General features: G+C 42.5%; 1 protein-coding gene across 1 annotated transcript in view; it reads right to left on the bottom strand.

Annotated features, from left to right (window-relative positions):
• Nucleotides 1–1318: 1318 nt before the first annotated feature.
• LOC121962920 (protein unc-80 homolog) overlaps nucleotides 1319–18882 on the bottom strand; it is a 50683-nt gene continuing 33119 nt past the window's right edge. The window contains 28 exon segments of the mRNA XM_042513243.1: nucleotides 1319–1705; nucleotides 1708–1989; nucleotides 1992–2085; nucleotides 3270–3475; nucleotides 3714–3734; nucleotides 4181–4286; nucleotides 5688–5769; nucleotides 8024–8080; nucleotides 9504–9651; nucleotides 9736–9915; nucleotides 10062–10227; nucleotides 10471–10655; nucleotides 10747–10953; nucleotides 11389–11512; nucleotides 11606–11731; nucleotides 11814–11937; nucleotides 13584–13814; nucleotides 14377–14595; nucleotides 14699–14791; nucleotides 14948–15118; nucleotides 15231–15327; nucleotides 15486–15624; nucleotides 16138–16272; nucleotides 16521–16786; nucleotides 17449–17629; nucleotides 17739–17840; nucleotides 18032–18121; nucleotides 18416–18510. Of these exon segments, the coding sequence (XP_042369177.1) occupies nucleotides 1596–1705; nucleotides 1708–1989; nucleotides 1992–2085; nucleotides 3270–3475; nucleotides 3714–3734; nucleotides 4181–4286; nucleotides 5688–5769; nucleotides 8024–8080; nucleotides 9504–9651; nucleotides 9736–9915; nucleotides 10062–10227; nucleotides 10471–10655; nucleotides 10747–10953; nucleotides 11389–11512; nucleotides 11606–11731; nucleotides 11814–11937; nucleotides 13584–13814; nucleotides 14377–14595; nucleotides 14699–14791; nucleotides 14948–15118; nucleotides 15231–15327; nucleotides 15486–15624; nucleotides 16138–16272; nucleotides 16521–16786; nucleotides 17449–17629; nucleotides 17739–17840; nucleotides 18032–18121; nucleotides 18416–18510 (4037 nt within the window). The 3' untranslated portion in view covers nucleotides 1319–1595.

Raw genomic sequence — 18882 nt, 5'->3', positions numbered from 1 at the left:
TTTCACCCATAGCTTTAGAATGGCTCTTAAAGGGACAGTTCACCTCAAAATCAAAATAGTTTCCTTCTTACCTGTAGTGCTCTTTATCAGTCTAGATGGTTTTGGTGTGAGTTGCAAAGTCGTCAACTGTATCATCATACAGAAGGAAGCGTGCATCTACTTGCAGATGAGTGACTCTTGCTTGTGACAGTAGGAGACGTATACATTAATGGCGTCCTCCTCAACCTAAATAACCCATCCTACTTGATGTAGGATTGAAACATCCCCAGTTAAATGAAACCTGCATTGAATCCAAACCTTAACCTCTTATTAATGTTTGTTAACATAATATATGTGATGCCAACAATTAAACCCGTCACTATAGCCTCCCACTGCACAAAAACCCCACGAAGAGCCACTAACATCTGGCTTTTTAATGCAATGGGTTAAAAAAAACCTACATGCACACGCTAATATTGGCCAGAAAGGGGTATACCTGTGTACAGCTCTCACAACTTTCCCCCGTGCAAAGCTCACACTCCTGCAGCAGCAGCTTCAGCACGCACGCGGTGTGCCGAAGTTGAGTGTGGTGAATTTGACTGAGGTAAGCAGTTCAGTGTGTCACCAAAACGTTCAAAAGTATAGCGAGACTACATGCCATTCCATTCACATTATGGGTGTCAGATGGAGTCCTCTAATGGCATAAGGATCATGAATTATTAAACATTACCCAGCCATATATTAGAGGGAAGACTGACATCTCCAACACTCGGCAACTCACACCACAACAGTCTAGACTGATAAATGGCACTACGGGTAAGAGGGAAAAAAAATCATTTTTGATTTTGGGGTAAACTGTCACTTATGTATATTGTTTATACAAATTCTGCATCCCTGCCCTCCTTTATAGCTTTTTGCAACACTTTGTACAAGTTAAAACATCTTCATTTTATATAGATCTCGGCAATATAGACATTCGACTCTACAGTATTAGAAGCATTCATTTGTTAAATATTAATCCTTTAAACATTTTTAATCTTTTATAATTTAAATCTCAAATAAAATGAAAAAATAAATCTTTAATCTCGGGATAGAATACATCAGGACAGGTTCGACTTAAAAATCCAGCATGATTTCTATGATGATGGAGACGAGCAATAAGATCGCTGCTAAAAGATACATTCAACCCTCAGCGGATGGAGCTGTAAGAACTGATAGAGCACAATGATGATTTTAGGTTGATATTATACACTTGAAGAGAACAAAAGAGAGAGGAAGGAAGATTTTAAACTAAAGAAATGCACTGAAGAAAGAGTGACAGTAGTTCAATTGAGGGCGAAGCTGAAGGGGAAACAGAAATGGCCTCAAGGATTCGGGACGAAAGACAGATTAGAAACCAAGTCGGTGAGTTTTGGGTGCACTTCTCTGTACATTCCCTTCGTTTTTAAAGTGTGAACTTGCAGATTGTCAGTCTATAAAATCTAAATGCACACTTACTTTTTCTGTTTTTGCTCGTCTATGGTTTGAGATGTTTGCAGCACAGCCTCCCTGTTATCTGAACCTTCAGGTTTTTGTCTGGCATTCAGCTACAGGTAGAAAAATACAGTCCACCTGTCTTAAACGTGGGACTCATCCAGGTCCAGGTCGACTGGAGAAAGAGGCAGGGGCATCCTGCGGGGTGAGCGTCGTGGCGAGGGAGGGGACAGCAGCGGGGTGAGGAGGGGGTCTCTGTGCCGTCATCCTCGCTGAGCTGCAGCAGCAAAGTGTCGCTGCGCGGCAGGAGTGCAGTCGTATCCTCGTCCCCGGGGGCTTTCCTGATCCTGGACGGCCCCGGTGGTGGTGGAGGCAGGAGAGGGGCCGGTGGCAGAGGTGGTGGCGGCGGGGGGCCCGGGGCCGGCGCTGTGCCGAGCACTGGAAGCGGTGGAGGGAGAGGAGAGGAGGTGCGGGACAAGGGGAGAGGGGAGCAGGTTCGGGAGAGGGGCAGCGGGGAGCAGGTTCTGGATGGGGGGTTGGGGTGGAGGGCCGGGAGATGGAGGGGGGAGGGGAGAGGCTGCTGCGGAGGCCCCACTGCTCTCTCTTCTCCTTACTGCTGATGGCTGGAGGGACCTGGGGAGAAAATACTTTGCTCCTGTAATGTTGATTCAAATGAAGTGGATAAAACTGTAGAATTAATAGAGCAGTGTGTCAGATTTACACTGACATCTATTGGTAAGATTACAGATAGCAACCAACCGCTGTTAATTTTGGCAGCTATTTTAGATTTAGTCTTAGTATTTTGTCAAGAACACCTTATAGTTTTAGTCACATTTTAGGTTTTTGTTGTTTTTTTGGGGTTTTTTAAAAATCTTTTTTACCTCTAGCTAAAATTGTAAACTGAAATGAAAATGATTTCTCCCTTTAAAGAACGGCTCCTTTTTTAAAAACAAATTATTTATTTATTTTGAAGTTTTATTCTTTCTTTTTTACATTCTCTAGCTTTCCAGGAGTGTTCTTGAAGTATTCAAATCCAAAATTCAAATTGTGGTTGAAGCATCCATGTTTTAGCCTCATATTTCTATTTTCCAAAGTCCCTTTGAAAACTTTGCTCATGGAATGACGTAGGTTTTTACACAATGTCACTGCAACATATAAAATGTTCAAATGTTTAAATGTTCAAAAAGTTTCAAAAAACTTTACAATCAAGTTGGCAGCAACTCCTGTGTGCTGTGAGGTAAAATTACTGTTTCTGGAATCTGGTGGCTCTGAAAACAGCATAGATAACAGCTTCAGTTTGCAGTCTGCAACAAGCATCGCACATAACAGGAAGGGAAAGGTTTACGGAGGTTTTGCCGTATTCCAAGCTCTCTAAATTGTTATTGGAGCAAAAAGGGACAATACAACTCAGCCAGTGACACTGATTATATTTCGACTGTCTAGCCGCAACATTTAGGGAAAACATGACGCATTTTGAAGGTCTGATAGCCCACCACTAACATTTCAGTCCTGTCTCTTCTCATCAAGGAGTACAAAACATATATTTCATCACAGTTTTTACCATTAAAGGCCTATTTTAAGCCTATTGACATCTTGTCTTAGTCATGGAAAAAGGTTATTGATGAATATTTTTGACATAGTTTTTGTTAATGGAGTTCACTCTGAATACTCTGAATACAAACTGACTGATACAAACCGATTTGGGTCTCCATATGAGGACAAGCTGTTGTAAAAATACGTGAATGGGCGGTTGTCAGTAGGTAGTGATAATTTGCCCAAATGCATTGTTTCAACAACACTCTCTCTGCTGCTCCTACCTGTGCGCTGGCGGGGCCATGAAGGTCGGCAGTCACCGTGGCTGCAGAGACAGTCGGCACGTCCAGTGTTGGGGACTTTGAAAGTGCAGGACTGGCCTTCTTGCCCTCAGCTGGAGCGTCCGCTATGCTGGGAGTCGGGGGCTTGCTGCCCCCCTGCTGGCCTTGATTCTCTGTAAAGGTCACTGACCTCTTTTGGTCCCCATGCGCTGTGGGCACACATGCACGCGCACGTGGTCAAAACAGAGATGACAGCGCCAGCTAGCGACTCGCTAACACATCAGCACCACCAGAAAGAGTGAAGGCAGGGATGGGACAGGAGGGGGGCTGCGGGGACTGGGAAGGGGATGCAAGACAGACATGCAGAGCGCCCTATTGGGTGAGGTTGCAGATAAAAGGGGTGGGCCATTGCAGGGTGGAGAGGAAGGGTTAAGGGTTGTGTCTCACCTTCACAGTCCAATAAAGTTTCTTTATTTCGAAACAAAAGGCATGAGACAGAACAGAGTGAGAAGAGTCAGTTTGGTGACAGGTGCGACAACAAACAGCATTGGAACAAAGACAGAGGTCGTGAGGGGGAGGATGGGTCAGTTCAAGTCAGCACACAGACAGTAAACACTGTATTTGTATGGGAGAATACTGTTTGAACTGTATCTAGCAGTCTAGATTTGTCTCGTTGTGTGTTGATCTGAAGTGCAGGGCAAGTCTGGCTGTTAGTTTTTCAGTGAGCAACTCTGTTTTAAATTCTAAAACAGACAAACATGTGCTTTCATCGTCACTTATCCTCAAAAATCCTTGCACTCAGTCTCCAACACACACACGCACGCACACACGCACGCACGCACGCATGCACACACACGCACACACACACACACACACACACACACACACACTGATGAAGGCACGTGTGCTGTTACCCAGTGGTTTGCTCTTGGGCTGGATACTCCGGCGGGTTGTAGAAAGTCTCGCTCCGGATCGACCGCGTGGTTCATTCTTTGGGATGGACAGCAGGGGACGTCGCAGCTGTGGGAAAGTCACACTTTAGTCCAATCCAGTGTTGACTATCAGTTAGGTTTCAGTCATGTATTTTTTAGAAACTTTTAGAATAAACTTTGTGTGTGATTTAACTGTCCTTAATACAGATTGAAGAGCACAACACAACAAAATTGATACATGCGCTTGCCTATACATTAGTTGATAAAGAAAGGACTACTAGAAGTTAACCACAATTTAGTCTATGAACTCTGCCCAGCCTAATCTTGGAGGGGATCATGCGATTAGTTAGCATGTGTATCTGTCTCTCCATATTTAATATGAAATACTACTGAAACAATCAGCCTTATAATTTATGTGCACATTTAATACTAAATGCTCAAGGCGCTCCTGTGGTTGGAGTGATTCAAATTGTTAAAAAAACCTGTTTTATAGCATCATTGACTGTTGACTCCTAAGTCATCTTTACCAGCTAGTAGGGGCCGCGAGTTTTACGGAAATCTTGGCTCATAACAAGCCTTACTGTCTGCTGGGGCCATGTTATGGCCTTCTTCTTGGCTAAAAACGGACATATATGGAATAGTTTGGTCTCATTTGTCTCTGCATTTGTTTTCTGTACCGTCATCTTGACTGTAAGGGACAATTGAACCGCTGTGGCTGCACCACGAGGATTGCCTTGAGTACGAGTACTTAAACCTGCAGTTGGAGCAGCTACGTGACCTGCCAACTACACATCAACTATACCTACACATCAGTCCACTATCACCTCTCGTCCTGGAAGTGAATATATAATATATATATATAACAATATATAATGTGCTACTAAGGTGGTGTGTAGGTACTTGGCCCTTATTTATTACAACGCTGCATTGTGGCAGGGTTCAAATAACCGTTGCATTGTCTTGTCAACTCCTCCTTTGATGCCAAAAAGTAACAGGATTTAGGGTCAACCTTAACTCTTAAACCATTTTTAAGAAAAATGACAATAAATCTAGCTTGTACCTTGTCTTGTAGAAGCACATGAAGTAGGCTCCAAACTGAATGTGGCTGCAGTTGTACGTGTCTCCTGGAGTGGCCGTGATCAGCTCAGGCGGACACCCCCAGCAGATATCTGCACTCTACTGAGTGCACTTTACTAGTTTATTCATTTTGTTAACTGAATTCATTATTTATACAGAAATATGTAAAGTAGTTTACTTTCATTTAGAAAGCCGACTAATATCAGTTATTTTCTTGAATCTTGCAGCTTTACATGAACACTCAGATGAGATTTTAAACAGTAGCATCATGTCACATCATGATTCCATCTTTCCGTACATTGATTTCTTACATATTTTCCACTATATTCCAACTTTACGTGTTTATTATGAATCAATATAGAAAACTCCTAATTAAAAAAAAAAGAAAGAAAGACAACGTTGATGTGCCCACCTGTCTGAGGCCTCTTTTCCTTCCTAAGGGAGGCTGGATCAGAAGGTTTTGCTGGCCTGGTTCACTCTGCACACTGGCAACCCTGGTACAATCAATCAGATGGACATGTACACACATTTGCATTTACACAGACACACGCACACACAAAAGACACAAAAATACATCATGAAGAGACAATAAGGTCACTGCATCCCCAGCCGTGCTCGCTTACTGACCACATCTTTGACCACAATAAGATGTCGCTGCTATTCTACCCGTTCACTCACTACACGACACACACAGTATGTTACAAGACACCCAATCACAGTGCAGAAAATAAACAGTGCTGCCATGAGTCATACACTGAAAACACAACAAGGGATAGTAGGGGCTGGAGTAGCAACGCTGACAAAGGAAACTTGTGTGATGTGTAATTTTTTTTTTCTTTTATAAAACTTTAAAGAATAAAATAAAGTGTGACATTGTTAAATTATTTTTTATGCAACCATAAAATAGAGCTTGATCAGGTTTGAACTTAAAGGGATAGATTGTTTTTTTCTTTAAGTGCGGTTGTATGAGGCACTAATCGAGGGTCAGTGTATTCCATACAGTAGATGTCAGTCAGCCGGCCTCCAGCTTGGAGAGGCAGGCTACAGTACCAGATCAGAAGCTAAGCAATACACTACTGTGGTCGGAATAGAAGCAAAAAAACACTTTAGCCACCTAAAAAAAATCAGAATCAGCTCAAGTATACATTTTATTTAGATTATTTTCACTGCTTTATCTTGTTTCAAACAGCCATTTACAACAGAAAAGCCATTAACGGACTTCGTAGAGAAAAGCAGTAATTTTACATCACTGAGTTAAAGCCCTGGTGGAATTACACTGCCTCAATCAGTTATACCCCTTTTCATAATAATAGGTTATAGACTCCTTTCCCATTGTCAGTAGAGCAGGACTGTGTACATGGCTCAGCAGAAGATGAGTATGCCTCTCTGTGTGTACGTGGGTGTTTTGGGGTGTATCAGGTTAAACGTAACGGACAAGCTGGAACACAGGTTAGTGAACATCAGAAAGCAGCATGAATGGAGGTCTGTGAAAACGTATCCATGGTTTCTTCTTCGTCTACAACTCCTCTCTCTCTCTCTCTTCAAAACTTGGTGAAGACTGATTTGGGTAAATGTTTTAGCGCTGCTTAAGTGGAGATGTACAGTACTTAGTGGTTGCTTGAGTGAATCTTGTCATTTTAGGGGAGGCTAAAATTAGCGTGCTCACCTGGGTGTTGTATTTCTATCAATGACGATCAGAGACGGAGGCAGAAATACTCGTGATATTGCAGAGTCATTTGACCCAGGTGTGAATTGTATACGTTTCCATTGAATTGAAAAGCCAGGTGTTAATGAGATCTTTGTGCAGTGGAATAAAGGCTTGATTGAGGAAGTGATGGACCAGCAGCTTCTGTGTTCTGCAACGCAATTTACTGTTTTACCTCAATGGAGTCTGGTGGCTTTCAAGAGGGCAATATAAAGGGTACAATTCCCAATTAGAGAAAATATTGAAAATATTGTAAATATTGCATACACTTAAACGAATACTGATATTTTTAAGTGGACCTTCTTTAAGGTGGTGTGTAGGTACTCCTGCCTGCCTCTCCAAACTTGGGGCTCACTGACTAACATGTAATACGCTGATTATGGATAAGTACCTCATACAACCCCACTTCAAAAGATCCAAACTGTCCCTTTAAAAGCAAAATTGGACAGAAATGCTCAAAGAAAACAACAAACGTGTGTGGTGGTTGCCACCCCAGTTCCCCCTTGCCCCTACAGATTGGTATCCAGAGTAGGACGCCCAATTTGATCAGCGAGAAGCCTGATAGACACGTAAACAGTATGAAACACCATGGCACCAATGGGAGAGAGGCTGACTTTAGTGATGGCACATCAACTGTAAAGATCCACAGCTAACAGAGGAGAAACAGAGGCAGATCTCCCTGGCTCCAGGGCTGAGGGGGCCCTCTTTAGCTATTTTTTTTTTAGGGGGTCGGGGCCTGGTTAGGATAGCACAGCAGATGATCTGAGAAGATGAGGGTCAGTGTGGAGCTCAAAGGGAAGTGGAGGAGGGGTAGGGGACAGAGACAAGGCACACTAGACCCACACAGAGAGAGATAGAGACAGGTAAGTGGGGGGGGGGTGAGGGTAGGTGTGGCGGGGCCAAGGCGATTTGATTGGATGTGGATGAGTGATCAACGGCGAGGAGGCCAATAGAGGAGGCCATCCCGAGGCGAGGCCCCTCCCACTGGCGGACAGATGCAAGAACGCACCAACGGGACACACACAGAGAGAGGGCCACTGTACCTAGAGAGGTTACCCTCCTGCAGAAGGCCCTGGGACTCATCTAGCACATTGGGTTCACTGTAAAAAGGGGGGCGGAGGGGGAGAACGGGAGTTTAGGGAGTGTAGTCGAGCTCTGTAACCACCCTGAGCCCAGACTTTGCGGGCGGGAAATCAGGGCTCTGACCACAACAAATCTGGAGCAGATTTTCTTGTTTCTGTAACATTCTTACCAAGATACAGAGTCTTAGCTATGTCACAAAGCTGCTCTGAGACTGTCGAACAAAAAACATTATCAATCAACAGAGATATACACAGAAAAAATGGCTGTGGTTGTGGGATATGACTGGTTTTCAAAGTATTAATTCTTCATGTTACACAAACAAGCCAAGATTTAAATTGTAAAAGAACATTTGTTGAAAGCAGCTCTGAAAACAGAAATAATCTTATTGGTTGAGTTCAACTTTGGTGGAAATGAGCCTGTTTTAACAGCAAATACACAAATACTTGAAACAGAAAACTATTTTATTGTTGCTGGCTGCACACACGCTCAACTCTAAAGTCCTGCATCTCCAACGACAGGACGAATAATGAAGATAAGATCATGCAAAAACCAGGACAGTATGTTTTTTGAGATCTTTTCTTCATTATTTTTCCCATGCTAGCTTTCAAATGCACCTGACCCCTAATGGCCAATGCCCACTGAAAGGGGTTTAATGAGTGCTTTTGGCATTTTTGTCACTTGCACATTTCATGGAACAGAATAAAATCAATCTAATGAAATGTATAAACCCAAACAGCCTGATTGGCCTGATTGACACCTGCAGCACTTTTAAAACTTCAAGTCTATTTTTGTTACCATCAGTTAAGCGAAATCTTCACAGAAAGCTGTTTAAAACACACATGTTTCTCCTTGAATATGTGTTTTTAACTTATTAATTGCAATTAAATTTACTGGTCAAGGCTCCCAGTCAGTCTGTAAGCTTTCCTGTGTCACTACAGGAAGTTCTTCCTCGCTCGTTTCAGTTTGTGGGGAAATAAAATCAATAAATCAATAATTAAAAACACTACTGATTTCTTCCTATGGAGTCGACATGAAAATGATTTTTTAAACTAAACTATATTGTTGCTGTCAGTCTCATAAAGACAGCAGATTAGCCAGCCGCTGTCCACTCAGCTCGGGGACAGCAGACAGGCAGAGATGTCCAAATGGCATTAAAGGAAGATGGAATTAGTGTGAACTGAATGTTAGGTGCGCTCTCATCTTGTTTATGTCTCGCTTACAGTGAGGATTCCCAATAGGAGTTTCACAAGAGTGCAGAGAGACTTTGTCTTTGGTCAAACTCCAATCCACAATTTAGTTGTGAGTACATTAAGTTTCATTTTAAACTCTTTCAGTCTATCAAAGAAACATCACCTGAAGAATAGTTCAATGTTGTGCTTGTTTGCACTCGTGTCTTTCAGTGTGTATGTGCGTGCATGCACGTGTGTTTTGGGAATGTACCTGTGGCTGGGCAGCATGGTGGTACGGGGTGCCTCGGGCTGCGAGGGTGCTGAGCCGGTGGCGTGGCTGGAGAAACGGCGCTGTGCTATCATCCTCGGCAAAAAGGCTTCATGCTCGCTCACTACGCTGGGGATACTCATGGAGTCATCTGGTGGAAAGAGAACAGAGGGCAGTGAGCTCATTCGAATTTTTACAAATGTCAAATGTGAAAGAAAACAGGAATGTTTCTGACTCTCTTCTTCGTCCTCATCGGTGCGGCTGAGTGTGTCTTGGGAGGGTTGGCGTGATGGTTGGCTATCCTGTTCCCAAACTGTACCAGTGCCCGTGTTAGAACGTGACATTGTGGCCAAACTGAGGCGGTATGCTGAAGTCGAGGTTCCCACTGTGCTGATGGACGTCTTGCCCTGGTAAGCTGTTTGGTTAGGCCAGGACAGACACAAACACAAACACAAAAACGTACGTTACTAACATGAGAAATCATCTGACAAGTTAAGATTCAGAGCATGAAAAAAAAAGTATAAAGTAAGTAAAAAGTAAGTTTCAGTATAGGTGTCTGACCGGAGCCGCTGTGCACAGCCTCCTTGAGGATCTTGAGTTCATTATTAAACTCTGCAAAAAGGGAGCTCTTGCAGAGAGGTCGCGGGATGAAGCGTCGCTCCAGCTGGTCAGCAATGTGGTGACGTGCTGTAATCTCCTCCTGGGAGTCAGCAGGCTGCGTCAACAACTACAACAACATAAAAACAAATAAAAAGACAGGAAAAGAGGGACACCAGTGCATGCAAATAAAATAAAAATGAAGGGAATGAACAAATGAGCAGAAAGAAATAGGCAAGGCAGCTTTATTTATATAGCACCTTTCATACAACAGAGCAATTCAAAGTGCTTTAGGGAATAATAAAAAATAAAACATATTAAAGGATACAGATTTGCAATTTTAAACAATGCACTGGTTGAACTGGTTCTTTACCTTGCACTGTATGAAGGGTCTCAGTAGGACAAATATAGGGATACGGGTTCTGACAATAAAGTCAATGAAGTCCCAGAAGGCCAAGCCACCCACTTTTCTCAGAGCCATCTCTTTCACCTGCAGGCTCAGCCGGTACCACTGGTTTCCTAGTGAGCGCTCAAAGCAAACCAACACCACCTTCAGAGCTGCAGAGTGACAGAAGGAGGGAGGAGGGTGAGGAGGGAAAGTGTGTAGAAACAAAAGAAGCTATAAAATGCATTCACTTCTCATTCATACCCAGATATGCGGCCTGGCTGGTAGACTCTGCTAATCCCTCTCTGCGCAGATCCTTCCCAGTGTCGCCTGGAGTGGAGCAGTGAGCCGGGGAAGCATCCAGCATGAAGTTTTTGGTGCGGGAGGTGGAGATGATCCGAGGAGGCAGGAGGATGTTGATGACTGTCTGGAGAAGCAGGAAGATCTCAGGCTGCTCGAGATGGGGGCTGTCTGCAAGAGGGAAACAGACACGTATGTACAGTTTGATTTATGTTTTTATTCTATTCAACAAAGAAAGACACAAAATGTGATCATGAATAAAATTGTCCATATGAAGCATACCCTATAATGGCACCTCTAAGGGTAACTATTATGTTTTTCAACCTGTTTTCACAGGTTTTTGTGTCCAAGTGACTAATGGAGAAAATTTTAAAATTGGTCCAGTATTGTGTGAGACCACTGCAGCCAACAAAATAGGCTGTTATCAGAGTTCCCGCAGATCTTTAAAAAGTCTCAAAGGCATTTATTTCAATTATCTAAAAATAAGGCCTTAATTGGGAAGAGTGGTTGAAAAATTTGCCCTTTTGCCCTTTTAGTTGCCCTTTTAAAAGTTGCCCTTTTAAAACAGTCTAAACAACTAAATAAGACAAGCCTGTAGGCTTTTACCTTTGCTCCCAGAACCCACAGTGAGCACAAAAGGAATGAGCAGGTTGAGCAGCATCCCCTCTCGTCTCTCCTGATTAGTGAAAGGTGAGATCACATGGCTGAGAGGAAAGTCCTCCTTCAAGGCCTACGAGGGAAGAGTGGAAACATTAATTAGAAAATGAACATTTAGCAATGAATGGATGTCCACTGAAGAGTCAGATGAGTTAAACAGACCTACCTGGATCTGCAGGGCAACCAGTCGGACCACAGCTGTGCTGAAAGGCAGCGGCGGCGACAGGTACGGGCTGAGGTGGAGGAGAGGAAGCCCATCTGCCACACTGGAAGGACCAACCACACCCATCACCTGAAAACACACACAAATTAATACCAACAGTCAAGACATCAAATGGATTGATTTGTGCTGTCCTGTGTGTCTGTGTCCATACCAGGTTGACACAGACGTTGATGAGCGAGCGAAGGTGTGGGAGGAAGGAGATGATTGGCTGCCGCTGCAGGGTCAGGCAGATCCCTTCGATCAGGCTGCTGGCCGCCTCCCACTCCACCTGTCTCCTGGAGAACGTCCACCCATACAACACCACCCCACACCCAGATAAAAACAAATTTTTATGAATTTAAAAATAGACTAAAACACAAAAGCCACATTCATGTCATGTGGGATGAAAGAACAATTAAGGATGAGAGTCAATCATCGTATTTCTATCTCATCAGCTTTTTTTAGTTCAGTATTGAATGTAAAAAACCTTTAAGGCAGAGAAAAAAAAAAACAACTGGAGAGACACTTACCACTCTATTAACATTCCCGCCATATAATCATCACCTTTAAAGTAAAAGCCATACTGACAACAAATAATGCAAAGCTCACAAACATAGCCAGCTGAACATCACAGCAACATATCCTGGTGTGAAGCTCACACCTGTGACCAGACGTTCCCCTGAGCCAGCACTGTTCAGTCTTATGTCATGGAAGAGGTGTGCAGGTGTAGCTGTGTTTATGGGCATGTTTTAGAGAATTATTTTTTTGGTTTACAGGCCCTGAAGTTAAGAACATACAATCATAGTGGACTGAAAGGGCATTGAACTGTTTGCCATGGTTATTTTGTAAATGATGACTGCTATACATTTTTATGGTGCTGGATGTATATGGTATATTTTTAGCTCTTTTATTTCTTATTTGCTCTTGTATTTCTTCCTTGCTATTATATTTCTTTTCTGCTATTGTATTTCTGGTTTGCTGTTCAGCAAAGTATTGTTGTAACGTGTGCATTTTCACGATAGCCATATGCAGCTGATGGATGCATGTATTTGTTGTCTTTTTTATTGTTGTGTTTTATTATTTATGTTTTGTTTTTTCCTGCTGAGACTCTATAGGAGAAATAGCCAGTCCTCCAGAGAAGTCTTTCAAATTGCACAGAATAAAGTTTCAAACTTGTACAAATTTAATGAAATCCCCATTGGTAACCCCATATTTGCTTACCACTTGTTGAAATGTGACAACAACCAAATTTTTTTAGTTTTATTGAAAATAAACTAAATTTGTATGGCTAAAAATGAATTAAATGATTTTTTTCCCTGTGCAATTGAAGCTGCTTTACATATGAAATGTGCTATACAAATTAAGTTTTAATATTATTATCACATATTCAGTATTATAATGGCAGTCTGGCTCTTATTGGAGGGATCAGGTGGCAATCAACAATAAATACATTTTCTCTCACTGTTGCTATAAATTGCAACAATGCCTTTTTGTAGAGCAAGCTTCAGTATGATGAACTTCAGTATGATGTATGGGTATCACCATCTCTGAATGATTAACATTCAGTGTTTATTTGTATGTTGCACATAGAAGAATGATCCTAGTGATTTTATAAAACTGCATTATGTGACTTCATGCGTGCAGACATCACAGACATCATGGTGGTGTTTGTCTGAAATCAAAATCTGCATCATCTTTCGTGACAGATGACTGGACACTGGCTCAGAGGGAACACTGCCAGTGATCTATCATTACTACAGACATCCTCACGTATCCGCACAAAAACACGCCACAGCAGCACTTACGGTACAGCACCCACGAAGGCAGCGCTACAGAAGACAGTGCCAAGAAGCCGTCTATCTACTGTACACACCACGGCACCGGCACAGCACGATACACTCACAGGGAGACAGAGAAAGAAGAGGGATTGTATTCAACAGACCTGGTGCATAATGCCTGTGGGCGAGCGCACCTGAGCGTAGGCATCTTGTGGATTTTGTTGAACATGCGGTCCAGCCTCTTAAGGATGAGGATGAGGGCAGGCCGGACAGCTTCAGACGACCAGTCGGTGATGGGCAGCATCTCCATGATGTAGCGCCGCAGTCCTCGGCTCTCCATGGTCAGGGTGTCGTAGGGTGCCAGCTTCAGCAGGGCGTGGGCAATCTCCGCCAGCCTGAGAAACAGACACACACCTTCAGTGTAACTTAACAGTGATAGAGTGTTATGAAAAAATAAATAACCAATGGCACTTCAGAAATGTCCAGAAACAGAGGGAAAAAGGTTTATTGATTATATCTACTCTTGTTTTATTGTCTTATTCATCCTTTCATCATTTCATCCCTCATCCCTTTACCCTTAGCTTTCATGCTTTACCCTTCATCCCTCGATCTTCAACCATCATCCCTTTGACCCACATCCCTTCATTCTTCACCCCTCATCCCTCAATCCTCATCCCTTCATCCATTCCTCCAGACTGTCAATCCATCCCATGCAATACACTTTTCTTAATCTTTAGCTTTATTGGTGTGGTCTCTGCTGGTGAAAGTGACTAAAATATGTTACTATTACATATAAGCTTGCATCATCAGCCACTGTTCCACTTTAAGGTCCAGAGGAATGCGTCACACTAGTCCCTCCTTTCAGAAACTTGCAGAGAAAGAGCAATCAACTTGCAACTTTTACCAATAAATCTGAATAAAGAACCTTAAAAGTCAGTCATGGGTTAATCTCGTCACCTCATGTGGGACTTGATGTCGAGCAGCTCCAGGGCCGTGACCCGCGGCTCACCAGCAACGTTCTGCAGGATCTTGAGCCGCGGCCCGCAGTGTTTGTAAAACTCGGTGCAGATGTTTAAGAGGGACTCCCGGGGCCGGCGAAACTCCTCCCTGGCGATGCGCTCGTCCAGCTCCTCCCTCGGCATACCCTGGCCCTCCTCCAACAGGTGGAGGTTGTCCCTGGGTGGAAGCATACAAACAGGACTCCAAAACTGCTCTCTAGCTATTCTGTTGCTAACATGAAGTGAGTTAATTCATCTCCAATCATCAATCATGTCCTGACCTGGTGTTGACCCCTCCTGACATGGCGTGGTTTGCTGTAGTGCCTCCTTTATGACCCTGATCACATCGGGACATCTGTGGGGCTGTCATGGGCCTGTGGAGGAGGTGTGGATAAAGTTATGAGGACTTAAAGAGGCTTAAAGGACATCTTTATGCACAACACAAAAAAACAGGCTTTTCGGTCCAGCTGCTGCAAAAACCCAGACTTGTGCTGTTGTTGTTGTTTTTGTTGCATGGGTGATAGTCAGACCTTGTGAGGGTCTCTGAGCTGTAGAGGAGGGCCTGCAGGGATGTGGCCAGAGCAGCGATGGCAGCAATCTCATCCCTGGCAGCCGAGGCCGACTCCATTGTAACTGTGTTACTCTTCAGCTTCTGGAGGTGGCAGGGGACCAAGGCCTCCAGCACCATCAACATCTGGAGGCTGGAGAGATACATGCAGAACGTCAGAGGACAGAAAAGAATTGCTGTGGAAAAGCTAAAGATGCAATAAGAGACGGAGAATTTGCTATGGTTTTTTTGATATGTTTCCATACCTTCTAAAGGACTCAGGGGCATAGGCAACAACGGTGACACACAGTTTGATAGCCTCACTGATGGAAAAGGCCAAGTCCTCGTTACCATAACAGAAATCTGAAACAGAATAGTGTAGCCAAGTCAATTTGGTTTTGTTTGTACTCGTTATCCAAGTTCAGGGCACTGACAAAAAAATATCATTAGAAGCTTTCCATAAAACATAAAGGTTAATTTAAGTAAAAGTCCACAAAATGTGTGTAAAAGTGATTTTGTACCTAGAGAGCGTAGAGGTTTCTCAGCTTTAACCAGCTCCAGAGCATCCAGCGCATCCTGGGTCTCACCCTCCAGCGAGACCAGCAGGTCAAACAGACACTGAGCCGACACTCCTTTAGACAGACCAGTGCTGGTGCTGGTCTGGGACAGCAGATGGAGACAGAGAACATCAAAAATTGCAGTCATCCACAAAAATAAAAACAAAATGTTTTTATTAAAAGTCCAGTGTGCAGGAACTAGGGGAATCTATTGGTAGAAATGGAATACATTATTAATAATATGCTTTCATTAGTTTATTATCTCCTGAAACTATGAACTGTATTTTCATTACTTTAGAATGAGAAATTCATATAAACATATGGAGCGGGTCCCCTTTATTGAGTTCGTTCTATTTCTTTCATAGTAGAGCAGAACCAACAAACCAAACACTGGTTCTAGCCTTTTGCATTTTTGCACCAGCCATCATAGCTCTGCAACAAGCTTGACACACTGGCCCAAGTTTCAGTTGGTTAAAAAATCTGCAACCTCACCACTAGATGCTACTAAATCCTAAAAACAAGACCTTTCATCATGCAAAAAATCACATAAAAACTTAAAGTACACATTGATGTAAATTACTTTGAAAATATGGATGTGTGTACCAAGAACACTTACTGTGAATTCCAGGAGTGGGGCCACACTGGCAAACAGCTGCAGGATGAAGGGTTTGCGATGGAGGATGTAGAACTGCCGGCAGCAGAACTCGATGCCCTGCCTGAGTAAAGGGTCGCTCTCATAGTCAGCATAGACCTGTCATAACAACATAGAGAGGACACATTATTAGGAACAGGTGATCACATTCCTGGACTGAATCCAAGACAATAATACATGAAGATTAAGGAAGTGGAAGCTCTCTAGTCTTAAAAAATATTTTACTGTTGGCTAAAAAATATATTCTTATGTTAAAGTTGAAAGAAAGTTTGACTTTTTGGCTCTTTTGGTCAGACACAACATAACTACAAACATTAGCAGTATCAGTTACGGCAGGACACATGTACCTGCAGCATGGTTGGCAGGATCCACTGGTAGCCGCTAAGGGAGAAGAGGTGATTGAAGTGAACGGCAGTATTGATGGCGGTGGCTGTGTACTGCCTGAGAAGGGAGCTGTCCTCTGGGTGCAGCAGCAGAGCCCCATTGAAGACGTTAAGGAACAGCATCATCTCATCACCCCACGGGTACTCACTTGGCATTCCCAGGAACATTTCCTCCAGCAGCTTGATCCACAGCACCTTGTGGAGGGTGTCCAATCCAAACAGCTCCTTACCTGAGATATTGGGCAAGGAGGAGATGGCGGTAAAAACAAAAGTATATAAACCCAGGGATCCTGCAGCTTAAGGCAAGGTAGATTTAAGTCTTCTTAAGACTTTTTTTAATGTCTTTCTGAATTGAGTTTAAGACCAATTAAATGACCAAACTTGAAGGACAATTTTATTTTGCCCAAATGTTTTTTAAAACATGAGGCATGATTTTTGCAAAGAAAAAGTTAGATTTTATACATCAAAGTTGAAAAAACAACCCTTTTAGAGTGGAATACATGGAAGACAATCAACATATTACAGTATCTTTACCGATAGAATGGGAAATATCTGGCATGTCTGGCCGATTTTCTGGGTGATTTGTGTTTCTCAGCCTGCATGTGAGATTCCACTATTAGGATTCCCATCATGACCAGTTTAATAAAAGGAATTCATTAAATTCTTAAAAAAGAAAAAGAAAAAGAGACTTAATGCAATGTCAAAAAAAGACAAGATTCATTAAATCTTACTTTACACTTTTAGTCAATTCATCTGTCATTATAATTATATGGACCTTATTTTTAGATGAATGATTTCAATGCCTTTTAAGGCATTTTAAGGATCTGTGGGAACCCTGAAACCTAAATGAAATCTATTCAAGTGTCTGATGGAAACTTGGAATCTGTCTCACCTTGTGGCTCATTGAACAGCGAGAACTCTGCATCGATGGCGGTTCGTGGGAAGGACGGCAGGCGGAGGAGGTCCTCCTGCAGCAGGGAGACGTGAGACTGCTTGTGCACAGCCGGCATGTGTTGTGTGAGCGAGATGAGGAAGAGGACTCGACCAACTTCCTCTAGTTTGCGGGAAAACACCTAGAAAAAGAACAGGGAAGGAAAATGAAACGGCAGGGCGAAAACGTAGGCACCCTGATCATGTTTTAATAATGTTAACACTTTGTAAAGAGAAATATATCTTCCATACCTGTTTCTGGATAAGCTCCTGTCCTTTTTCAGGCAGCATGTGGACCAGGTTGAGCTGGGGAGACACTGATCTCCTGAAAGGGTAGATGTCTCTTACATATGTCTGGAGAAGGGGGAAAACAACATTTTATTGGAGAGTGAACAGATAACGATCAAATATTGCCTTAAAAACAAGAAGAGAAAGTCCAGCTCAACTCCTTCTCTGCTTCTATTGTGTATTGAGATGCATCATAATTTGCTTATCAACATATATCTTCATCAGTAGCTGTACTAAGATAAACCTTATGTATCTACCTTGCTGTAGTGGATGAGGTTCCATCGCTTGTCCATGAGGAAGTAGTGAGCTGATCTGGCCTCGGGAATGTTGAAGAATTCCAGGCACTCCTGGTTTTTGAAGGAAAAAAGATAATAAATATCCTCCATACATTAACTTTAGTTATATTGATATTTTAAGCTGATAATTAAGCATAATACTAACTGTGAATCTTACACTCCTTGGTCACTGAATTAGAAAAGGGTATTTAGCTAATAGCTGTGGTACTACAGTATAAAAAAAGTAGCAAAAGAAAGTCCAGTTTGAATCCAGTTGTTATGATACAAGGCTGACTGATATTAAGTTGGCAAAGTACACTTTTGAGTAAAGGATAAGAGTCCTTTCTTCACCACTGGTATATTTACCTTGAGTAGGGCTTCAAACTGAGTGTCTTCATGGACTGGAAGCTGTGTTGGGATGTCACATTCATTCTGCCCGTGCACCACCAATGTTTTGGTTCCTGCATCAGCAATGCACGAGAAAATAATGAAATCTATGTTTGTTTTTGGGACTCATTTATATCCTTCTTAGCCAACAAAACATTTATCACATTTATCAAAAGGAAATGTCATACGGATAAGATGAAAGTATTCATCCTGCCTTTTATGTTATTTTATTTTATTACTCTGATGTTTGTTATATTACTTACTATTCTATTTTTTTATTTTTTAAATCTAATAATTTATTTAAGTATTTCAGTTAATTTATGATCTGTTAATATTATTATTGTAGTTGTTATTGTCATTGTGTATTTTAGTTTCTTTATCTGCGGGAATGTGTGACTGAGGGGATATATGTGTCCACTGACACGTTACTGACGTCATCGTGATTG

The sequence above is a fragment of the Plectropomus leopardus genome, chromosome 24, assembly GCF_008729295.1.
Source record: "Plectropomus leopardus isolate mb chromosome 24, YSFRI_Pleo_2.0, whole genome shotgun sequence".
Lineage (NCBI taxonomy): Eukaryota > Metazoa > Chordata > Actinopteri > Perciformes > Serranidae > Plectropomus > Plectropomus leopardus.
Note: the sequence above shows the minus strand (reverse complement) of the source record. Positions and strands in the feature narration are given on the sequence as shown.